General features: G+C 41.9%; 1 protein-coding gene across 1 annotated transcript; it reads right to left on the bottom strand.

The window, feature by feature from the left end:
* Positions 1-23,432: 23,432 nt before the first annotated feature.
* FGFBP3 (fibroblast growth factor binding protein 3) lies at positions 23,433-24,701 on the bottom strand (the record flags this gene model as incomplete). The annotated part of the gene is made up of 2 exons (XM_079900250.1): positions 24,672-24,701; positions 23,433-24,292 (listed from the first exon to the last, which is right to left on the bottom strand). Exon 2 carries the CDS (start codon positions 24,201-24,203, stop codon positions 23,433-23,435), a length of 771 nt encoding a protein of 256 aa, XP_079756376.1. The 5' UTR covers positions 24,204-24,292; positions 24,672-24,701.
* Positions 24,702-25,646: the final 945 nt, after the last annotated feature.

Here is a 25,646-nt window from a genome sequence, read left to right as displayed (position 1 = left end):
TCTTCGTTGCTGTGCGCAGGCTTTCTCTAGTTGCGGCGAGCAGGGGCTACTCTTTGTTGTGGTGCACAGGCTTCTCATTGTGGTGGCTTCTCTTGTTGCGGAGCACGGGCTCTAGGTGCGCAGGCTTCAGTAGTTGTGGCGCACGGGCTCAGTTGTTGTGGCTCACGGGCTCTAGAGCCAGAGGCTCATTAGTTGCGGTGCATGGGCTTAGTTGCTCCATGGCATGTGGGATCTTCTCAGACCAGGGCTCGAACCGTGTCCCCTGCATTGGCAGTTGGATTCTTAACCACTGAACCACCAGGGAAGTCCCTAGCAGGACTATTTTATCTATTTAAACAAAACTATAATAAAATAAGCATTGTCTATAAAAATACCGTAGGAGTAATAAATAGATAATGAGATTTTAAAAACAAGGTGGAATTTAAAGTACTACTTGACAATAATGTGGGAGATAGGAGAAACTTTAAAAGTGTTGATGAGCTTCAGAGTTTAAGTATGCATATTAAAATTTTAAGAATAATCACTAAAGGAGTAGAAATAGAACTGTAAAGATGAAAAAAGGTAAAAGAACACTCCAGCAAAAGTGGGGATCAGAGGTGACTCATGTACTTTTTTTCTCCCAAAAGGTATGAAAGAATCCTAAACAAGTCGGAAATTATCTGTAAAGGGGTAAGAACAGGCTGGACATTCCTGGAATGGTGGGGGCGGGGGCGTCAACGAGAGGACCAGACGTCAAGAATAGCATTAAGGCGCCAGTAAATAAGTGTAGTAATATTGGTGCAGGGATGGATTCATCTGACCAACCGAACAGAGTATAAATGGGATTTTTATATACACCAGAGGTAGCACTACAGATCATGTGGGAAGAAGGAGCTGTTCAATAAATTGTCAGGAAACAACTGGTTATGCATATGGGAAAAATTTGTATATCTGGATGCATACACAAAAATCACTTCCAGATGGATTTTATATGGGACTTAATATGAAAATCAAAAAAAAATTTTTTTTTTGAAAATCAAAATATTTTAAATGTTAAGAAAATACAGAAGAAGACTTTCTGATTTGGGGATAAGAAAGAGCTTTTAACTGAGCTTCAAAGAACACTTAACCCTAAAAGAAAAGATTGGTAAATTTGTATTAAAATTAAGAACATCTGTTCATCAAACGACCTTTGTAAAGAAAGTAAAGAGGCAGGTCACAAAGTGGGAGAAAATATTTGCAACACATTTAAAGGGCAAAGGATTCATATCCAGGATATATTAAACTAAGGGGGGAAATGAGTAAAAAAATAAACAGGCATTTCTCAAAACGGGAGACCCCAGTGACCACTAAGCATTCCAAAAAATGCTCAGCCGTATTGGTAATCAGGGAAATTCAAATTAGGTAACATGGTAATACCATTTTACACCTGCTGGAATTGACAAAAGTAAAAAACTTGAGACAATGCAAACTATTAGAGGATGTGGATCTCTTACACATTGCTGTGGGTCTAAGTGCTTTGGGAAACAATTTGACATTACCAGTAAAATGAAAGAGCCTAATTCTGGGTATATAAAGAGGAAGCAATAAAAGCAATGAAAATAATGTCACGTAGAAACAAAATAGGACTGGCACAAATAGGATACTGTATGCTATTCTTGGATAGAAAAGTTCAATATTATAATGATTTTGGTTCTCCTTAAGTAAGTATATAAATTTGCCATGACCTAGTAACATACTGGATTGACATATACACACTACTATACATAAAATAGATAACTAATAAGAACCTGCTGTACAGCACAGGGAACTCTACTCAGTACTCTGTAATGACCTATATGGCAATAGAATCTAAAAAAGAGTGGATATATGTATATGTATAACTGATTAACTTTGCTGTACAGCAGAAACTAACACAACTTTGTAAATCAACCATACTCCAATAAAAATTAATTTAAACAAAAAATACCAACCCTTTTGAGGGAAGAGGTGGGAACCTATGCAAACTGATTCTAAAGCTACTGTGGAAAAATAGATATACAAGGATTCTTATAAAAAGTTTCTGAGAAAAAAGTACTGAAGGGCTACTAGCCATATCACATATTAAAAAAATTTTTTTAACTATTAAACAGTAATACTGGCACATAAGCTAATTACTGGAATGGAATAGGGAGTCCAGAAATGGTCTCAGATCTACGGTAGGAAAGGTAGGATATTATGAAACTGTGGGGAAGATAATGGTCTTGCAACAACTGAGGAGCCATCAGGACAAAATAAAGTTGGACCCTTGTTTCATGCATCAGAATACTTCAGTTGAGTCAAGTATGTAATGATAGAAAGTGAAACTACAAAATTACAAGAAGAAAAACAGAACAATGGTACCAATATTGGTATAGCAAAGACCTTTCTGATTATAACAAAACCCAGAAGCTTTGAACAGAGATTGATAAATCCAACTTCACACAAATTTTGTCTGCAAAGTTAAAAATGGCAAACTGTAAGGAATATTTGCAGCATGTAAACGAAGAATTTAATTTTTTTAACATTAAAAGCTCTTCAGAATCAGGAATCAAAACACCAACAACCCAATAGAAAATGAGCAGTATACAGAGAAGGAAATTTTTTAAAACGGCATTTAAAGAGGAGAAATGCAGCTTAACTATGTACCATGGTGCCATTTTCCGCTTCTCCTCCTAAAAGAAAAGATGGAGTGATATTCAGAATATTTAACAGCCAGACACTGACCAGGCAGAAGAGACTGAAGACCGCCTCTTCTGCCTGCTGTTAACCCTTTAGTTGAGGGATGGTGGGAGATTGTGGGGGAAGTAGGGCCTCTGGGCTGTCTCGGAGGCTCTAGATAGCAGGGAGGAGCACTCAGGACTGGGGGCAGCAGGTAGTTACCAGCGGGCGCAGAAGCATGCCGATATTTAACAGCCAGTACAGTCCCACTGGTGGAGGAAAATACCTCTCTTGCTTCATCGAGAAACAGCCTCTAGAGGGAAAACCGAGCAGTACTTGTCCAAATTTTAAATGGGGATACCCTCTGAGGAAGAGGACCTGTGGTAAGGAAATACATTACAGCATTATTTGGAAAGACAGAGTTATAAGCAGCACATCTCTCCATCAATAGGGGACTGGTTAAATAAATTACAGCACATTTATACACCAGAAAGTCTGGAACCATGAAGAGAATGAGCCAGTCCTACATGTACTGATCGAGATAGATTATTGAGTGGAAAAAGCAAGGTTCAGAACTGCGTATAGAGTCAGTTACCATTGTAAAATATAGAGAGGAAATACCAACACACAGGCATAACTTGTGCTGAGGAAGAGATCCAGGTGGCAGGAGACATAGGGGTGGAATGAAAGCCAACTTTCTATTCTGTATCTGTTATACTTAGAATTTTGTACTTTATGCACTCATTTAAAAATATTTGTCTAAAGATGAGATTTGAGTTAGGTAATATCTAAGAGGTTTTTTTAAGCTGTAAGTCTGGAAAAGTTTGACCAAAACTGAACTGAGAAATCCCCCAAGGGGGGTTGGGGGGGGTGGGATGATTTGGGAGATTGGGATTGACATATATACACTACGATGTATAAATACATAACTAATGAGAACCTACTGTATAGCACAGGGAACTCTACTCAGTGCTCTGTGGTGACCTAAATGGGAAGGAAATCCAAAAGAGAGGGGATATATGTATACGTATAGCTGATTCACTTTGCTGTACAGCAAAAACACAACATTGTAAAGCAACTATACTCCAATAAAAATTAATTTTTAAAAAAAAGAAAGAAATCCCCCAAAGCTGCTGTGCCTTCAGTCTTCCTCTTCGTAGTGAAAGACCTCTCCGTCCGTCCAGTTGTTCAAGACAAAAACCTTGAAAGTCAGCGTCCTCTTTCCCTCACAGCCTACATCAGCTCACCTGGCCTTCCTGCTTTCACCCTTGTCCACTACCGAGCCCTTCCGAACCCCACGCCCAGGTCCCTTAGTCTACTTTCAATTCAGGGGCCAGAGTGATCCTTTTGAAGCATAAGTCAACTATGTCACAAAACCCTGTAGTGACTCCCCATTTCACTTAGAGTAAAAAGCTTAAAATACCCAGGTTGACCCTACTCGATCTGCCACTGCACCCCTGTGATGCCATTTGTCACTCGACCCCTGGCCACTCCAGCCTTCTTAGCATGGGCATGCCCGCACCCTCAGGGCCTTTGCAGGGGCTGTTTCTGCAGCTAGAATGCTCTTCCCCAGCATTCTCTGTAATTCGTTCCTCACCTTCTTTCCTGGTTGTTCAGGTATCACCTCAGGAAGTTTCTCCAGAACTACCTTATTTTATTTTATTATTTTTTTTTGCGGTACGCGGGCCTCTCACTGTTGTGGCCTCTCCCGTTGCGGAGCACAGGCTCCGGACGCGCAGGCTCAGTGGCCATGGCTCACAGGCCCAGCCGCTCCGCAGCATGTGGGATCCTCCCGGACCGGGGCACGAACCCGTGTCCCCCGCATTTGCAGGCGGACTCTCAACCACTGCGCCACCAGGGAAGCCCCAAAACTACCTTATCTCAAATGCCACTGCATACTCCCCATCTCCCTTAACTCACTCCCAGTCCTCCCTACCCTGCTCTATTTTTCCCTATTAAACTAAAAAGTTCTAAATTCATATAATTAACATATTTATTCTCGGTCTCTCCACACTAAAAGGTAAACTTCACAAGGGTGGATTCCACTGATGTAGCCCAGTGCCTGGAACAGTGTCTGGCACATAGGTGGTGCTCGATAAACAATTGTTAAGTGAGTGAGTGGGCTTATATGATCTTCACTCTGTCCTTTTAAAGTCTACTCACCATTATATGGAGAAATGGTTAGTACTGGCATTACCAGCAGCAACAGTAAAAAGTTGTTTATATCAAATCCACTACCAGCAGTAACACCAATAATCATAGCTATCATTTTTTAAATTCACTACCGGTAATATCAATAATCACAGTTCTCAATTCACTATCAGTTGGATCAGTAATCACAATTACCATGTATTAAATGCCTGCATCATAAACCAGATAATCCCACATGAAGGGAACTGGAGCTCCAGAGTTAGAAACTTCCCCAAAGCCAAGGCTGGTAAGTCTTTTCCGATTCCCTTTTGCCTGTGTTTCTCAGCCCTCCTAAGTGGTGCTGTGCTCTTAGCGAGCAGTAAATCAGCCCTGGGGAGACAGGAGTCTTTCATATAGGCTCTTTGGGAGTGTCACTGGTTGCCTCTACCATATGGAGATTCAGGGTGGGTAGGTCTTTCCTGGGACGTCCAGTCTCAGATCAGGGGAATTAACGGCCGCGTGCCTGTCCTGGAGCCAGCACTCCTCCTCACCTCAATCGATGTGCAGAATCTGTCAGAGGAGCTTCATGACTCTAAAGGCAGAAAACTGCACTACCATGCTTGGAGGCTTGACCCGAAAAGGAAGTTGATGAAAATCTAACTGCCTGCCTCAGTGCCTCCCCTTTTGACGCAGATGCTGGAAAGCATGCTTTTACTTAGAACTTCTAATCAGCTGAGTTGTAAACTGAACAATTGGAGGAACAGATGGATTCGGGATGGAGCTGTAATCTAGAGGTGGAAACTGATTTCTTTTGATAGTTTCAACCCTACATTTTTGTCAGGAGGAAATAGTGGGAACTCTTCTGGGGGAGTGTTCTGTCCCAGAAAGAGGAGAATGTTTCTGTTCTGACCACTGAATAAAGGGAGAATTAATCTAGGCAGAAATGACCTGCCTGAAGTTTAGTAGATTTCATTATAAAAAGGCTAACAGATTCCAGTGGAAGCGAATGTAGGCAATTTGTATTTATAGACAGGGATTAAATAAACCAATCTGACGGGATTCTCTGCAAGCAGTTGTTTGGGAATAAGGTAGATCCATCTGCATGCAAAGAATTGTGAATGAATAAAGATCCATGGCTCAGTGGGCAGGCGGGGCATAGGGGAGACCACCAGTCCAGATAATCAGACATTCACATTTCCCACTGTTTTGTTCTATTGTATCAAAATGTGAGAAGCTGCTTGCCAGGCCCCCACATACAAAGCTCTTTACTGGACTTTACTGAGGCATGATCCTGGCTGTTTTACTCAAACTGCCAACCTCAGAAGGAGCTTTGCTTGATGGCGTCTGACAGCTCAGCTGTGCCCCCAAGTAGATTTATGAGCTGAGAAAGATGGTCAAATTCACACCCTAAGCATTCCTGATAGAATTAGAAGGTCGGAGATATGCCAGCATTTGTATACCACCCTGATGGAGCACACCATCTTTGTGTCTTCCCAGCCCTCCTGGGTGGGGTTTGGAGAGGGAGAGCAGGAGGTGACACCCACAGCCCTCTCCCAGCTGGCAACACAGAGGGTCACCAGGAGATTCCAGATGATGTTATTTGGCATTTAACATGTTCTAATGGCAGCATCTCTCAGTCAAAAGGACTGAACTCTTTCAGGGCTGAATACCTGTCCATGACTCCCTCTGGAGAGAAAGAGCCAGTCTCTTCTCTGGGGTGGGATTGACTCCTCCAACCGTCCTGACAAGTACTGGGGGTGGGCCTTAAAACATCCATTTCAGTAATATTAATTACTGATTGTTGTGCTTATAACAGTAAAGAACATTCACTGCAGAAAATCTGCGAAAGGCTGAAAGATACAGCTAAGTAAAAATCACCCATCATCCCATTACTTAGAAACAGCTTACCATTAACAATTTTGTGTATTTATTTACAATCTGTTTTCTATGCATATAGACAGGAAATTCGTTGGTTGTAACAAAGCCAGATCATATTGTTTAACCTGAATCTTTTAATATTATATGCAGAGCATTTTCCCATGTTGCTAAATATCTCCTTTTGGAAAAGCTTCTTTTTAATCACTGCATCCTGTTCTACCATATAAAGTATCTCAACTTAGGTTGCATTACCCAAAGTAGTATGTTTTAATTCAGGGGACAATGTGCATGAACAAGTGTGTGACACACAAGCAAGATGCAGTATCAAGACTCTCCCCCCAAATTTGCACTACCTGATTCTAAAACATACTACAAGGCTATAATAATTAAAATATGTGCTATTATTATAAGAAGGGACAGTGAAAGTTATTGAAAGAGAATAAAAATGGTATTTCCAATCAATAGGGAAAGAATGAATTATATAAGTGTTCCTAATAGAAGTAATTAATTGTTTAGGAAAAATTAAAGTTAAATCTTTACATCATAGTCTAAAATAAATTCCATGTGGATCTAAAAGTCAAATATTTTTTTAAATAGAACTAAAAGATGATAAAGGTGAATATTTATATAATCTCAAGATGAAGAAGCATAAAAGCAAAAGTTGTAAATCAAAAGATTGAGATGTGATTACATTTTTAAATTTAAAATGTAAAAAATACATAGATACCAAAAAAGAAATACAAAATAGATCAGAAATATGACAGGAAAAAAGTTCAACACTAGAACTAATAAGATGAATGAAAGTTAAAATAACTTATACCAACTTTATCTATCAAATTGGCAACTTTTTTTTTTTAAGAATGATACTCTGTGGTGGAGGTGCTAAAAATGAGTATTTTTTTAAACTGCTGGTGGGAATGTGTATTGGTGTAACCCCTTTGTAGATTCACTTGTAAATCTGTAAATCATAAAACAGCATTTTCCAGCCTTCCTTTTCAGACATTAAAAGAAATAAATACCACCTACCGTGTAGTGTTACATATCAGACTCCTTACCTAAATGATAACCATTAATTTTCGTAGCAGACCTATGAGGTTTTATCTATAATGATGCCCATTTTATAGATGAGAAAAATGGGGGTTAAATATTTGTCAGCTGGGGACTTCCCTGGTCGCGCAGTGGTTGAGAATCTGCCTGCCAGTGCAGGGGACACGGGTTCGAGCCCTGGTCTGGGTAGATCCCACATGATGCAGAGCAGCTGAGCCTGTGCGCCACAGCTACTGAGCCTGCACTCTGGAGCCCGTGAGCCACAAGTACTGAGCCCTCGTGCCACAACTACTGAAGCCCACGCGCCTAGAGCCCGTGCTCCACAACAAGAGAAGCCACCGCAATGAGAAGCCCGCTCACCGCAACGAAGAGTAGCCCCCACTCGCCGCAACTAGAGAAAGCCTGCGCGCAGCAACGAAGACCCAATACAGCCAAAATATAATTAATTAATTAATTTAAAATATATATATATATATATATATATATATATATATATTTGTCAGCTGTATGTATTTCATTGTTCTGACGCTAATTCCCATGTGTTGTTATTTTTTCTTTTGGTCTGATTAGACCCCAGTAGAGATAATAAAAGCATTATTCCCCACACCCCCAAATAAAGTTTAAAGGAAAATCCTTATGCATAGTCCTTCACCTGCCTTCTGAAATCTTCAGAGCTGCCCACTAGAGAGGGTGTGGGAGGAGTGATAACTCTGCACTGTGAGGCCCACTGACTGAAGAATCATCATCATCATAGCAGCACACACTTGGGCCCCCAGTCATAGAGACAAGAAATGACTAGACAGTTATCTGTGTAGTTGAAATTCCACTGGAACCCTCTAAGGAATGGATGGAGGCTATGAGAAAACCCTGTGATTTAAGAAGTTTGGAAAATACTTCTTGATTCCCCAGGACTCTTAGCACCAAGGTATTCCATCCTGTCTCGTGGATAAGCCCTGATCACTCTATGGCATGTTTTGATATTGTATGCCTGCCACTGGATATTTTTTAAAGCATGTATTCAGGCTTCTTGTCATTTATTTCAGGATTAAAGTGTTGTTTGTGGTATGAAATGGGGTTTCAGAACAGTGCCCTAGTTCCTAGCCTTGTATCTATAGAAAATACATTCCATTTTTATGATTCAATTAAGGACTGTCATCTAGGAGTCATTTAGATTGTATTATCAAGTAGGAAGTTGTGTAACTCTTGTGTTAGGGGTTCTCAGTCCTGGTTGCCATTAGAATCACCTGGGAAGTTTAAAAAATGCTGCACGGTCCTCGCTTCCAGATTCTGATTCAGTTTGCCAAGAGGGGACAATACAAGAATATTGGCATTTTTAAAAAAGATCCCAAGAAATTCTAATGTGCAGCCGGAGTTGAGAGCTGCACTATTTGATCCCTTGTTCAGTTGTCTTTCCAACTGGGCTACTGGCTCCACGTAGACAGGGACCATGTCAGTCTTGTTCGTGACTGTCTTCCAGCATCCTGCCCAGTGCCGTGGACACATGTTTGAAATGAATGCAGTGATATCCTTGGGAGTTCATTGATTCAAGGCCTGAGTGGCTTTTGGGAGGATGCTGGAGGCTCTGAGAACCAGTTTTTGCCAAGCTTGGAGGTAACTGGAGGAAGCAGGTAAAGATAAGCACATGATGGGTGACCAGGGTATGTGGGGGGTTTACCAAGGGTTGGGGGCAGGCTCAGCTAGCCTTGAGTTTGAAATGACTGATTTAGTGTGAAAGGCAATTATTTATCCCTTGAAGGACCTGGGGACGTCAGCTGTGTGAGGACATTGAGATGTGGTGCCAGTTACGAGCTTGCAACAGAGACAGGAGTTGGCCAACCCTAGGGAGCTGTTGGGACACCCCCGTGTTCAGAGCTGTGCTTCTGCTTTCCTTTAATTCCAAGCACGAAGTTGTGCTGTAAATCAGAGCTCTGGTGGCTACAGGCCCAGGGAAGATTGATGAGACGAGTAAGGGGGACAGATAAGAAAAAGGGGGGATTAATGCTAGCATGGAACAGTTCTGAAGACTAGGAAGCTAGAGGGAAGAGATGCTGCTTTGGATTTTCTGCAAGTCGCTATTTGAAAGGATGAAGGGAGGCCCGAGGACTGGCTTCTTTAAAAGAGTGTGTTGTTCTGGCCCTGAAGCAAAGCCATAATGGCCATGCTGGTATAAAGGAGGGTGAAGCCAAAGTGTAATTTTTATATGTTTGTTTTAAAACATTATTTATTTAATTTGAGTAGGTATTATATTTACATGGTTCAAAAATATTAAAGTATAAAAAGATATTCAATAAAATCTCTTCTTTTATCCCCATTCCCGTCACCCAATTCTCCCACGTTAGATAAATGCTATTATTTGTCTCTAGTGTACCCTACCAGAGATTTTAATACATACACAAGCAAATATGAATGTATATATGTATGTATACATTTTAACCCCCTTTTAAAATTCATATTATACACACTGTTGTGCGTCTTCCTATTTTCACTCAACAATGTATCTTGTGCATCTCTGCATGTTAGTACATGGAGAGCATCCTCGGTGTACTAATATGCACAATGCATGGCTTTTCATTTTGTAGGTGTGCCACAATCTGTTTTACCAGTCTCCTACTGGTGGATATTGACAACGTTTCAAACATTTGCCATTACCAAAAAAAAAAAAAAAAAGCTTCAGTGAACAACTATATGGTCATGTCATGTTTTGAATGTGAGTATACCTGTTTGATCAATTCCCAGAAGTGGAATTGCTGGTCAAAGGGTCAAAGGGAGTGATGGGGGATGTCCAAGGGTAGTTTAAAAAAGTAAAATGCACATAGTGAAAATCAAAAGGTAAGAAAAGGTATAGCATGAAGAGCAAGCCTCTCTCCCAAACCACTCCCTGCCACCCAGTTCCCTTCATTGAAGTAACCAGCATTATCACTTTTCCATATATGTATATGGGTTCCTTGTTTCTCTTTTCTTTTTTAACACAAATAGTAGTACACAAGACACCTTGCTTGCTTTTCTCTCTACAGCATTTCTCCAAGATACTTCTAAGTCAGTATCGTGTTCCCTCAGTCCAAATTGAGGAATTTAGAATTTTCTAATCCTACTCCAGTGTGCTGCAGTTGTAATCATTCTTTTTTTTAATTTCTTTTCTCATCCATCTAGAAGGCAGTTTAGCTCAAGTCTGAGATTCTCACACCGTTGAAAAAACTCTTAGAGGTTACATCTGTTTTTAAGACGTATGTGATTTGGGAGTTGGTTTTATTTGCATCTCCATCTCTGTGAGCCATGGTATCAGGGAAGAAGGGTGATTCAAGGAGGTAAAACTTCAAATGAAGCCTCACGTGTGCTCTGCACTCTCTGACTTTCTAAGTCCTGGTGGACACCTGACATATCAGACTTCCCCTGTTCTACACATTGGTCTCCAGCATAACATATTGTTAGAAATAAGGATTTGGATCTGATATACCTTCTTGGATTTCAGAAGAGAGTAGTGAGGCCAAGAAAGTTTGAACAACTTATTTAAGTCCACCCAACTGGTAGGTGCAGGAACAGAACGAGGGTCTCCCAAGCAAGGTCCACATCCTTCTCTCCTCATGCCGGGACCCTCATCCACCTTCTCAGGACAGCTAGTGTCCTAAGTTGACAGCAGAGTGTTTAACCAGCTCCTCCAGATAACACCTGTGCATGTTATCACTACACCACCCAAACCTGAAGAACTTCCTAAAGAGTGGACACGCTAGGCATTCCAGAAGAACCACTGGGAGGACTTCGGGGGAAGGAGGCAGTAGGTAGACATCTGACCTGTCCAGCAGCACACAGGGCTAGTTGGTGCAAGGCCAAGGAAACACTAGACCCAAGAGCTCATAGGAACCACGAATCAAAGTGAAACACTCCTGGGTCTTGTCTGGGTAACAAGTTACCAAAAGTGATTCTTACCAGAATCACTTGGGCAGTCTGCAGGTTAAAAATAGTCTCCCCGGTGCTGCCCCAGATGGTCACTTCCGGAAGATCCAAGTGTGGTCCAGAAATCTGTATTTTTCATGAGCTCTGTGGGTGGTTTAAGTGGTTAAGTGTAGGCACAGCTTGCCTACACTTACTTACAGGAATATTCTTTCGAGTGGCCTCCTCCTTAGGCTGTTCATGATTAATGTGCTTAATGTGATTATTAATAATTTTGGCAGACGTTGTGCTTTTTTTAATAAAGAGGGGGGAGCCATTTTCAAGATAGAAACGATAGTCCTTTAGCTGTTGCCTATGAAGCGACAATTACAGCATTTTTTCCCCAGTTTCAAAATGTTGCATTTTACCTTCTCTTTAAGGAAGGACCTGCCATTGTAAGTTTCAGACCCCAGTTAGTCCACCGGCATTCCTTAGGAGGGCCTGGTTTTCTTATACATCCGGATTTTGATTCGCTTTTTCTCCAACTTCAATAGACATTTCCTGAATGTGTCCTAGAGGCAGGCAGCGCAGAGGAGAAGATGGAAACAAGAACAATGACTAGCAACTACTACATGCCTGCTGAGCAAATGTTTTCCTTCAGAAAACTAAAAAACATCAGCTTCCCTCCCTTTGCTTTAGTAATTCCCCCAACTTTGCTATACATTGGGATTACCTGGGTTTTAAAATAATTTTTTTTTAACATTTATTTATTTGGCTGCGCCCGGTCTTAGTTGCGGCACGCGGGATCTTCCTGGAGGCATGTGGGATTTTTAGTTGCAGCATGAGGACTTCTTAGTTGTGGCATGCATGCAGGATCTGGTTCCCCTACCAGGGAACAAACGCGGGCTCCCTGCATTGGGAGCACGGAGTCATACCCACTGGACCGCCAGGGAAGTCCCTTAAAATAATTTTAAAAAACGCTGTTGCCAGGCTCTCACCCCCAGACATTCTGATGTACGGGAGTGTGACCTGGGCCACAGGGATTTTGAAAAGCTCCCCAGGTGATTCCGATGTCCGCGAAGTTAGGGAACCCCTGGCCTAACTACTTTTCTCAGGTTTCAGCTCAGTATTTCTTCCTTCAGGAAGGCTTCCTGATTCCCCCTCTCTGACACCTCCACACACACCCATGACCCTGACCCAGTCGGGTGTCCCTGCAGCACCCTGGGCTCCTGCAGCACCTGGTACTCACTCTTTCATAATACTGGCCACCTCAATCAACGCTCTTCCTCAGGAATACTGGCAGATTCTGGAGGGCAAGACCGGTGTTCCACACACTCTTGAATCCCTGGGGCCTGGGGCATTGTGGGTTCTCTAAGTACTAGTTAAAGGAGTGATTTAATTTTCTATTGGACATTTCCTTTTACTCATTCTGTACATGCCAATTTACTTTTTCTGGTGATAATGTCATTTTGTATTGCCCACTTAATCACACTTTCTCTAATTTTCATGGTAATTGGATAGGTGATAAAAATAAAGGATTTACATTATTTTATGTTTTATATATTTTATAAAATAGTTTAGGAAATATTGCCAGCTGAAGCTATTTTTAAAATATGGTTTTTACAGAAAGAAGAATAAATTATTAGATTTGGTGGAGCATTATTTATGAAAATAATATATTCTTTTCATTTAGGTTTCTATAAACTTAAAACCCAGTTCTTCTATTATTTAAAAAAAAGTTTATATTTTATGAGAGGTGCTTTATAAGATTAGACAAGGGCAAATCAGGAAAAGTGTCTCTTTTTTGTTTGATTCATAGGGATTTAATGAAAGGGCGTGCGCACACGCACACACACATTTCTCAAGTTGTACCACGCTTTATTTCCAAAATTCAGACAAAGGAACAGATCTGCAAACACAGGCCCCCTGTCACATCACGAAAGGGGTCAGATTACTAGGCTAGTCGACGACGGGGGCCTTAAGAATCACGGTAATTGTCTCCACGTTCCTAGCCCATCATTTCTAGATTCTGCGACGACGTCCATAGACTTCTTAATGTCCCGCTTTGTAACCCCCGTCGGGCCGCGTGAATGGTGGGGAAGGTAACGTGACTGCAGAGCGTAGGGTCGGCCCCGGAGGGGCGCGAGCTTGGCCAGTGGGAAGGTTGGATGCGGAGCCGCGACATCACCCCACCGGCATCAGGCCATCGCCTCCATTCAGCGGCGGAATGTGGGCGGGCAGAGGATGCGCGGGCCCCTCGGCCTGCAGTTAACCCTGTGTGCGCCCGCGGTGGAGCATCACCCGGCGCGCGGAGCACCACCGGACGCACAAAACATCACCCGGGTCGCGGAGCACCTCCCGCTCCCGAGCACCGCGCGCAGTGCTTTGGCTTGCCAAATTCATTTTCCTCTAAAGTATACTTGTGTTCGTGGCTCTTTTTTTTTTTTTTTTTTGCGGTACGCGGGCCTCTCACTGTTGTGGCCTCTCCCGTTGCGGAGCACAGGCTCCGGACGCGCAGACTCAGCGGCCATGGCTCACGGGCCCAGCCGCTCCGTGGCATGTGGGATCTTCCCGGACCGGGGCACGAACCCGTGCCCCCTGCATCGGCAGGCGGACTCTCAACCACTGCGCCACCAGGAAAGCCCCGTGGCTCTTTTAGTGTTGTCTTTTTTTTTTTTTTTTCAATCTTACATTTAATCACCACGGTTACATTCCTCAGGACCACATTTTCTCACTACAATTCAAATAATGTAGAAAACATTTTAAGGTAATCGTGGGGCCTGGGAAGCTTCCATTGCACAGAGCCCACAGGAGAGAAGCCAGCAAGGCAATGGCTCTGTCTCTCTTACTCTCTCTGTAACTTTATTATATTCCTAAGTAGAGGCGTGATCAGTTTCCAGTTAGTTTTTCTTCAGACTTTCTATTTAGGAAATATTCAAATCTACAGAAAAGTTGAAAATGTAATACAATAAGACAGATGAATATTCCTCTACCCTTCATCTACGTCCACCACTTGTTAGCATTTTGCAATTTAGCTTTATCATATATCTGCATAGAGAGATTTCTTTCTCCTGAATTACAAGAAAACTGCGCATCTCATAACAGTTTGCCCTGAAATAATTCACATGCAGGAACTAGGCATAAGGACGTTTTTCTTCATAAACACAATACTGTTATCACACCTCGGATAATTAACTCTGCTTAAATATCATTTAAAATATAGACCATATTTAAATGTTCTCAGTTTTTCCCAAAATGCCTTTTAACTAGATTTTTTTTTTTTTTTTTTCCGGTATGTGGGCCTCTCACTGTTGTGGCCTCTCCCGTTGCGGAGCACAGGCTCCGGACGCGCAGGCTCAACGGCCATGGCTCACGGGCCCAGCCGCTCCGCGGCATGTGGGATCTTCCCGGACCGGGGCACGAACCCGTGTCCCCTGCTTCAGCAGGCGGACTCTCAACCACTGCGCCACCAGGGAAGCCCTAACTAGATTTTTTTTAAAAAATCCAGAATCCAATAAAGTTTCATGCATTGCATCTAGTTATGTTTTTTCTTTTTATAGTAATTTTGTTATATATTATTATTGTTTTTATTATTTTCAGCCTCCCTGGCATATTTCTGGAGTTTAAATTTGTGCACTGTGACCTACAGTGCAATATGGATCTTGAATATAGTTCCCTGTGCTATACAGTAGGACCTTGTTGTTTATCCATATTACACTCTATTTTTTAATCCCTTAGATCACTGAGAATGAGTACTAGTCAAGATTGTAATAGAAAATATCCAAATGGAACTCATAGCAGAAAAAAGGCTGAAGGGAAAAAGGAAACAGAACATTTTCAGAGTGATCTGTTTATTTTTTAAACCCTAAACTGTAGGACATGACCATATAAAATGTGCAAATATGACATTAGAAATTCTTTAATGAATATTTAACTACTTCTCAAAACAATGAAATCCGGCTAGAAAATTACTCTCATCAAATCTACAGCTCGAATAAGTAGATGAAGGTCTCTGCGCCTCCAAAGTCTTTACTAAGTGGAGAAGTAATGACTAATCAAAGCAATGAAAAATTTAAAAGAATTATTCCTTTTAAATCACAAATCAAAAACTTCAAATGCTACTCTGGACTATTAGCTGATAAAGAAAATTACATTTAAAATATAGGCCATGAAATCGGCAAGCTAGATGAAAAAGAGGAGACCTCTGGAACGATTTTGGGGGGTTAGGATCCTGGAAAATGGCCCTCACATCCTTCCAGCATGAGGATGTTCCTAGCGCTACCGCCCAAAACAGGTTAAGTTCAAGTAAATGATTATCCAAGTTTAATATTTCATTGTACATAAAAATTTCTTCAGATGGAGAAACTGACTTTTAAATTCTAAGCACAAATGCAAAGTATTCTGTAGCTCCTCTTACATGTTTCACAATCATGTCATAATTAGCTTTGACCAATGGAGGGACTTGTGAAAGGACACATTTAGATGCTCTATCAGAAGAACATGACTGTCACTTGTGCATTAAAAAAACAGACACACACAGACATGCACACCCTAGAACTGAAAAAAAAAAAGCTGAATAAACAATTAATAGTATTTCAATAGCTGATTCACTTTGTTATACAGCAGAAACTAACACAACATTGTAAAGCAATTATACTCCAATAAAGATGTTAAAAAAATATTATTTCACAAGGACAACTAAACACCAATATAAAACATCCACATAATAGTCATAAAATAATAATACATATCCAGTATTCAGCTAGACATGACATTTTTCATGGCACTAACGGCACATTTACAGAAAATAACAGCAGATTTCTGGATTTGATTAAAATGATTTCAAAAGTTATAGCCAGGGGCTTCCCTGGTGGCGCAGTGCTTGAGAGTCCGCCTGCCGATGCAGGCGACACGGGTTCGCGCCCCGGTCCGGGAAGATTCCACATGCCGTGGAGCGGCTGGGCCTGTGAGCCATGGCCACTGAGCCTGCGCGTCCAGAGCCTGTGCTCCGCAACGGGAGAGGCCACAACAGTGAGAGGCCCGCGTACCGCAAAAAATTAAAAAAAAAAAAAAAAAAAAAAAAAAAGTTATAGCCAGAACAGTCCAAACTAATGTTTCATTAGTTTCACACCTGTTGTAAAAAGCACAGGTTTTCACTCAAGAATTGAAGAAACGAAAATAAAATATCAACTGTAGGTATTGATTTAAAAGGTTGTTGGGGACTTCCCTGGCGGTCCAGTGGTTAAGACTCCATGCTTCCACTGCAGGGGATGTGGGTTCAATCCCAGGTCAGGGAACTAAAATCCACCCCCCCCCCCCACCTCTCCCACCGCATGCCGCTCCAAGAGGACTAAATAAATAAATAAAATAGGCCTATACCATCTTGGTTAAGGGAAAGATGTGCAAACCAGAATTTTGGACAAAAATCCAGAAGCATTCTTGGTGTTCTACACCAGCACTGTCCAATAGAAATATAATTCCAGTCATATACGTGATTTATTTTTTAATTTAAGGGGTTTTTTTGCCTCACCATGTGGCATGCAGGATCTCAGTTCCCCAACTGGGATCGAACCCGTGCCCCCTGCAGTGGAAGCATGGAGTCTTAACTACTGGACCGCCAGGGAAGTCCCACATATATGTGATTTTAAATTTTCAAGTAGTTATATGAAAAAACATAAAAAGAAACAGGTAAAAGTAATTTTAATAATTTACTTTCTTCAACCTACCTAATATCTCTAAAATATCACTTCCACATGCAAGCAATATTATAAAATTTTTTCATGTAACATCTTACATTTTTGTGTTGTAGGGGGAGGGGTACCAAGCTTTTGAGACCCAGTATGTATTTTATACTCTCAGCCCATCTCAATTCAGACTAGCCACATTTCAAATGCTCAGAACCTCATGTGTCTAATAGCTGCTATATTGGGCAGTGCAGTGCATAGTTTGACTTTATTTCAGGAGACAGGGTCTCAACTGTGCTAGTAGCAATGGCATTCTTTGGAACAATTCAAAGATTATATGCTCTGTTTTCTGGATCTGCCCAGAGATGTCACATCTTGATGAAGTACACATTAAAATTGACCTTTCTGACACACAATGTGAGAGCCTATGAAATGGTGCTAAAGCAATGGGACTTAAGCTAGATAAGACAGAACATGTGTGAGATGAGTTAAGTGAAACAGATCTTCAAATGAAGAACAAATTGTAGTTGGTGATAGAAAATGAAATTAATTTAAAATGTGCTCTCTCCGTACTTATTTTTGGTATATCACTTGCTATTAATAAGGTTATCAAAAGCTTATAAGAACAACATATAGATTCAAGATTGCCTATTTCACTTTTAAAAAAATTAAAAATACTTTTTTAATTTTAGTGAAAAGTGGTTATTTAAATTGAATGAAACCGCATGTGACATATGAACAAAAGTGACATTCTAATAAAACATAAGGAAATCAAAATGGAAAAGAATGTTTGCATGACTTTGAAGGAAAAGATTTATTCATAATTGATTCTAAACTAATTTCAATAGAGCCTATTTTCTGGCCTTTGTAGAGCAAGGTATCCTGTCAACTGAAGAGAGATTTGAACAAATTGGAAACTTTGAATTTAATATTGAATGGTTCTAGATATTGCTTTAAGAGATGAAACACTGAAGTATAAGTGATAGCAATTTATAGGATTAAATTAAAATGTTTTACAAATACATTAAATATTTTATGCTACTTTCTGTAATAATGTTAATTATCATTTGCAATTCCAACACCAGTGCTTGAATGTGATTTATAAAATTTCGGGTTCATTTCTGAATCTAAGAAAATCATTGACAAATTCAGTTGCTACTGCCTCAGCAGAATGAAGTTTCTCAAAATCGAAATGAATAAAAAGCCACCTAACAACTAAGATGACTCAAAAATTATTATGTAATTGGGCATTTCTGGCACAAATCTTGCCGTTATAATCCAGACAGCATAATTAGCAATTTTGCTGAAATGAAGACAAAAAATTACAATGTAATAACTTGTGAATTATATAGGTCACTATTATTCATCCATCGTTCACCGGCCCATCAAGAGGACCCCAAACACGCACCATGATCATTAAATTTCATTGTCTTTGACATTTTACCACTTTCAATCGTATAAAAATTATAGTTTTCATACGTATATATTTAAAATTCTGTTGTTCAAAGGTATAGCCAAGATAGGAGGATAGACTATATTCATTAGCTTGCGTTACTATTATTTAATATTTAGACATACCGTATGTGGACTTCCCTCCACTGGAACTCTTGCCACAGGCCCTGCAAATATTGGAGGAGGACCTAAAGAGGGAAATGCGACTTGGAGTGATGTCTCTGCCTAAATAATCGTAGTATTCCCACCCCTATTTCTATAGCTCTGAGAATCAATCCCTTACTCCCAAGGGGTCCCCTGGTACATTTCCAGAGAGACTCTAGTGGGACAGACCTTCTTTCAATGTGCTCCTGGGTTTAGTGCAACCCACCCCTCCCTGGGGACCTGGCACGCTTTCCTGGGGGTTAGGTGGGAAGTCAGTTTGAGCAACACCATGTAGTGCAGTGTGCCTTTGATCCCCACCAGCTGTTCCGCCTGGGAGGTTAATAAGCAGCCATTATTCCCCAACACATGCGGAGTTCAGACTTGGGAACAGGCCACCAACACAAGTTCACAAGCTCATTAACCCTTCTCACGCTTAGATCTGAGCTCTCACTTTCAATATTTAACAAGGACCAGGAAGTCTATGAATTTCAATTAGGATCTAATGGCAAACTTTGAGATAAACAACAGAATCGTAAACAAAGGGACTTTTATGTTATTGATATAGAATTTTGTGAAACTGCATTCGTTACCAAAATAACACACCAGTCATGTCTAAATGGTTTTCTAAGTTATTTTCAAAATTCAAGAAGATCATTGACATTAAACAATAGTTATTATTTTTTAACGGCAAATGAAACTTCATGACTGTTAAAAGAGAAGGCCTCCTCTACTATTTTGAACAAATTTACCATTAAACAGTAGCCAAATTTCGAGGCTGCAGTCAAAGGGGCTCAGTCGAGGCCCCTTCTGGCCCATCCCCTCTTACATCCTACCAGCTGGTCTCATGAGGCTAATTATCCCTCCTGCAAATAACTTGAGCTCTCCAGCCTTCAATCTGCCCCCAGCCTTCCTAAGGCAGCCCACCTGCTTCTAGGCATACGTGCTGTCCTCTTACACTGAGGTCCTTCATTCTCGGTGACTCAAAGTTTTTGTAACAGTGTAGGTGCCAGCCATTCACAGTTACTCAAAGTGATTTCACCCTCCAGATTTTCCTGAGGGTTTATGTTGTGGATTTTAACAGGGTTTTGCAGGAACATCCAAACCCATCTGAGAAGCTGGTTGCATACCCACATGGTGGAGACTGCTGGTGTGAGCTAAGGAATGAAAGACGTGACTGTCCTAATCAACTTCTTTCCTCTGGGCATACTGCAGGCAGTAAGTTTTCAAAATACTCCAATCCTCTGTGTGTGTGTGTGTGTGTGTGTGTGTATGGTGTGTGTGTGTTCTGTTGTGTAGTGTGTTCTTTTGCTTTGCTTTTTTAAAATTTAATCGAGAGCCCTCCCAAGCCTTAAGTAATAATAGGAAGGGAGAAAAGAGAGAAGGTAAAGAGCTACCTCTAAATGCTGGCAAACATTTCATCCTGTGGCACTCCCAAGGAATACTAACACATGATTAAATATAAACTGTGACATCTCACCCTCCTGGGGATCCCACACTGGCCATCTTCCCTTCACCTCTCTCCCCACATCTTAAAATCAATGCATAAGGGCCCTCTCCCTGTCTCGATTTGGAGAAGAATCGTTCTCATTGTGATCGTTATGCCTGGGAACAAAAGAACATATGGATCAAAGGTTTAGGGTCCTCAGCCCCGCCACGATCACATGACCACCCAGCTCAGAGGCGGCAACAGTCAACCGAAGCGCTGGTTGGAAGCTTCTGGCCTTCTATGGAGAGTCCCTGTGGTTACCTAGAAACAGTCCACTCACATCATTTACATTGTTTTGCACTGTGCTGCCAGCAGTCCTTGGGGAGATTCTGTATTTAACCATTTCAAATTGTACCCTTAACCTCAATGAAAGCATCCTTTTTTTCTCTCTCTCTGAAACATACAACCCTGCACCCCTCCAGTCCCCAAATTCGTTTTGGTTTTCCTTTGGAATTTTAGAATCAGTTTGCCCAATTCTCGCACCAAAAAATCCTTTTGGTAGTCTGTTGTTATCATGTTTAAATGTATAGATTATTTACAGATTGACATTTTTAAATGTTAAGGCTTCTTTAATCATAATCATAATCATAATCCACACATGTTTTCATTTACTCAAGTCTTTCTGTTCTGCCCTCAGAAGTATTTCTGTGTTCTTCACATAGCTCTTGTATATTTTTATTGAGTTTAATGAATTGGATTGCTATTATTAATGGCACCTTACATTATCTTTTTCTAACTGCTGTTGTCTGTATATAATGACCACCTAATAATTTTAATATGGCTGAAGCAGCTGTCTTGCTTTACAAAAGGGAAAGGAAGGCTTTGGTCTGCTTTTATGCCTGCTTTTAAAAATTGAAATGGGGAAGAGTTTGAATGTGGTGAGCCAGAGGTCACAGGAGGGACAAACTTGGGGTAAGTTCATCAAAGCTCTGCAGCTGTAAGCATCGGGCAGGAAGTAAGGAGAGATGCTCTTTGAAGTTGTAAGAAAACCATGGAGCTGGGAGGGCAGCTGTGGTCCCCAAGCCTCCAAGACCAGAAACATTCTCATCTCCTTTCAAGTCGCTGTCATCGAAGGACATCACACATACCCTCTTGCTTACGCGTCAGGGATACGAGCACTGTATTTTGTTCTCCTCATCAGATAATTCTCCCTTCTACAACTACACATTTCTTGCTTATTTCTTTTTATGTGGCTCCCAGCTGAGATGGAGAGTTTCTGATCACCATTTTGTGTAAGTGCCCTGTAAGACTGAATCCCTTTGGATAATTCCCTGGCAGTCTACTGCAGGGGGGGCCAAGTTCGTTCCCTGGTCGGGGAATTAAGATCCCTCAAACCTTGCAATCCTATCTTTAGGGGGTGGTCTCAAGCTACTCTGAGCTTCCTTTCCTTGGCCAAGATGAATTTTATCTAATGGTCAATGTTACTCAGAATGTGATTCATAAACGTGGCATGAAACTATGGTCAATCTGAATGTTTTGCCAATTGTGTGAAGAATGTACAGAATAGGTAAAAGATAGTTTACATTTTCTAGGGGCTGGTCAAGGAGGAAAAAGTTCAGGAGATCTTCAGTATCTGTAAGATTGTTGCATTTACCATTATTTTAAAGGAGAGGAGGTGAGAAAAACAGAAGGTCAGCCAAAAACACTTATATCTGGTGGTGGCTTAAATGTCTCATGGGTTCAGCCCTGTAATATAAATGAATAAAGTCAATTTATAAGACGTGCAGCAGCAGTGGGAAAACCCAAGAAAATATATCTACTCTAAAGAGGTCAGCCAATATTCAGCATCATCCAGTTGTTGCAATGTGGAAAGATGTGTCCAATGTCATTAGATCTAATTTTACAAGAGAATTCAGAAATCTGGCTTTTTATATGAAATTATCTAATTTTTAAATGCTAGCAACAAATCCCAATTGGGAGGGAGGGAGGAAGAGTGGAAAAATGAGAGAACTTCATGCAGGCCAAACAGAGCAATGATAGGACCCAGGGTTTGTCAGTTTGTGATTTTTCCCTTATGCAGACTTGTTCTTGTCTTTCCCCAACAATTCAAGATGTTTTTAGGAACTAACTTCAAGGTATACTCAGAACTAGATCAAATGCAGTCAAAATTTCCATTGTCCTGCCAGTTCTTTAAATCTAGCCGTACAGTTTTTATTGAGCGCCTAACACATGCAAAGTCTATCATTTCATCTTATTTAAAATGAAATATGTTAACAATTAATTACATGAGACAGAGAGATGACTTCCATAATGGTCCAAATGACTCTGAGATATGTACTTACATTTTAGCTTTTTTAAAAAATACGATCAAATACAAAGAGAATTGTTTTTTAAAACCTACTGGAGCACTCAACTCTTATAATTCACTTCTGAATTTGGAAGGTTAATAGGACAGTTTCAGAACACTAGGCATCACTCTGTTTAAAAGCAGCACTTCTAAAAGAATTCAAAGGCAATCATGCTGAAAACCTTTTCACTGGAGTCAGTTTTGAGCTCTGAATGGCTTCAGATCCATTGATCCCCTATAGGGATCATCTATGACAGGAGAGAGCACCCAAGTTCATACTAATTCCTAAAGAGAAAAAAAGTTGGTAATCTTGTCAGCTGAGTAGGTGAGATGGCACTGAAAATTCAACCTGGCTCAGGTTATCAGCTGCTCATGAGTATATTTTAATAGAAATGCGTTAAACAGTGTACATTGTATCCTGCTTCCCACACGAGAGTCACATCATTTTAGTCAATTTTTCCCACTCATTTTTTCAGCCTCTCTCTGTACCCGTCTCTCTCCCCAGTCTACAGTTTTTACACATTTAGGGTATGCCTACTTCTGTTTCTATTAGTTCTTCTGCTCTTAAACAGGGTCGACTCTTTATAATTTTTAACTTCCCTGCTGTCTCAGAGACTCTCCATAGCCTTTATACTCTCATCCCAAGCCCCACCTCCACCCCCCAGACCCATTCTAGAACCTGGACTCTTCCCCACTCTCTATCCAGTATCTTGTGGCCTAGGATGCCCTTAGCTTCCCCTCCCGGGCTGCGCACAGATCCCCTCCCTCCCTCTCCCCTTCCCTCCCCAGGCCCGCACCCTCAGCCATTCCAGAAATTGACAAAGAAGTTGCAGAGGGAATGCCACTTCTCAGCACAGTAGGTCTCCGTGAGCTTCGTGTTCTCGTCCAGCTCGTCGGGATCGGGCCGGGTCCCCAGAGATCGCTCCTCGTCTGGGTTCCATGCAGCCTTTCTCTTGCCTCCTTTGGTCTTCTTCTCAGAGGGCTTCCCTTTGGGCGGCGCGTTCGAGGGAGGCGGGGCCCCTACGGTGGGGCTGCGCGCGGTCTCTCGGGGCTGCCCCCGGCTCCTGGCCCGGAGCTTGGGATCCCGGGGAAAGCCCGCCCCAGTAGGGCTGACGAACGGGGATGCATGGGGCACCAGGCGCAGCTCCGCGCCCTGGCCCTTCTTGCCCGCGCACAGGCGGGCCTTGAGCGGCGCGGGGTCGTGGCAGGGCCGCCGCTTCCTGCGCAGCCCACCCAGCACCTGCTTCCAGTAGTGCGAGGGGCTGGCGGCATAGACCGGGCAGCGCCCCGGCTCCCCGCGGTAGGCACACTGGTGGCGCGCCCCGTCCGGGCCCTGGCAGCGCAGCGCCAGCTCGCTGCCCGCCGCGGGCCCTGGGGCGGGCGGCAGGAGCTGCCAGCTGCACGCATGCCGCTCGGGGCTGACGAAGCGACCGGAGGAGCCGCCCGCGGGGCCCGGGGCTGACTCGACCGCGCTGCCGATCGCCTGCTGGTTTCTCCCGGCGCCCTCGAGGAGGTAGCCACCCAGCAGCAGCAGCAACGAGAGAGACGCTCGCAGCCTCAGAGGACTCATGGCTCGTGGTGTCTGCACGCAGGTCGGCTTTCCAGGTACCCCTGAGCGCTTCAGTGGTAGCAGGGCCAGGATAGCAGCATCCCTTAGACCTGGGGACAGAGGCAGAGACGGCTACTGACTGAGTCGGGCGCAGCCCTTGGCCCAAGCACAGGCACCTGCCAATCTTCCTCCCCAGACTTTCTGGGCCTCGGTTTTCAGTGGGCAGCAGCAGTTTGCGAGTGGCCCCTCTGAAGAGGTTTCCTGGGAAAAAGCCAATTACTGTCTAATCTTTTTGAAACTATTTGCGCATTGAGGTTTTTCTCCCCATTGCAAATATGATAGCAAAGCGATGCCTGATAATTACCACCTCCACCCCTTCCTCCACCCCTTCCTCCACCCCCTCCCTTCTCCACCCTCCAGTAAATTATCTACAGTGTCATTTCAGATTATTCTTTGGAAAAACGCACTTTTACTGCACTTTGAACTTACCGAGTTCTGGGCGAGGTGGCGGAGCCTTGTTAAGATAGAGGGAATGACTGCAAGAAGGATTAGTCTGTTTTAGGCGGCTTCCAGTAAATGAACGTGTTATCGATGGAACGGAACAGGCCTCCCCGACTATGCCCCTCCCAGACTTCTCTCTCTCTCTCCCTGGGAGACTTCCCACCACCGTGCCACACACGCACACACACACACACACACACGGACACACAGACACACAGATGTATGATAGAAGTGGCAATGTAACATGAAATATAAATCTTTTTTGCTTCCAGTGTTTAAAATAATCACGCGAATTTTAACAAATCATTCTTTTCTTTCCTTTTACATATTTTACTTGAATTTTATTTATTTATTTTAATTGAATTATAGTTGATTTACAGTATTGTGTTAGTTTCAGATATACAGCAAAGTAACTCAGTTATACATATATATATCTATATTCCTTTTTTAAAAATTCTTTTCCATTATAGTTTATTACAAGATACTAAATATAGTTCCCTGTGCTCCACAGTAAATCTTTGTGTATCTATTTTATGTATGGTAGTGTGCATCTGTTAATCCCATACTCCTAATTTATCCCTCCCCCCCAAACCACTTGTTTTCAATGCTCTTTTAAAAATAGGCATTCATAACTATATTTGCAGTATTAGAAAAAAAGCTTGAATAGTGCTTCCTTCACCTACTTTTTATTGAGATATAGTTCATATACCATACAATTCACCCATTTAAAGTGTAAAATTCAATGGTTTTTAATATATTCACACATACGCGCAACTATCACCACAGTTAATCTTAGAACACTTCCATCACCACAAAAAGCAACTCTGTACCCTTTAGCTACTACACCCCCTCTCCTTTTACATATTTAATCATGTGAAGATAAAAGTTAAACAGAAAGATCTAAGTTTTAAGAGTTAAATATAATGAAATTAAATAAAACAACTGTCAATATCCTTAACTGGG

This window comes from Stenella coeruleoalba (assembly GCF_951394435.1).
Source record: "Stenella coeruleoalba genome assembly, chromosome: 16".
Taxonomy (NCBI): domain Eukaryota; kingdom Metazoa; phylum Chordata; class Mammalia; order Artiodactyla; family Delphinidae; genus Stenella; species Stenella coeruleoalba.
The sequence above is the reverse complement of the archived record's forward strand: the minus strand, read 5'-3'. Positions and strand labels throughout refer to the sequence as shown.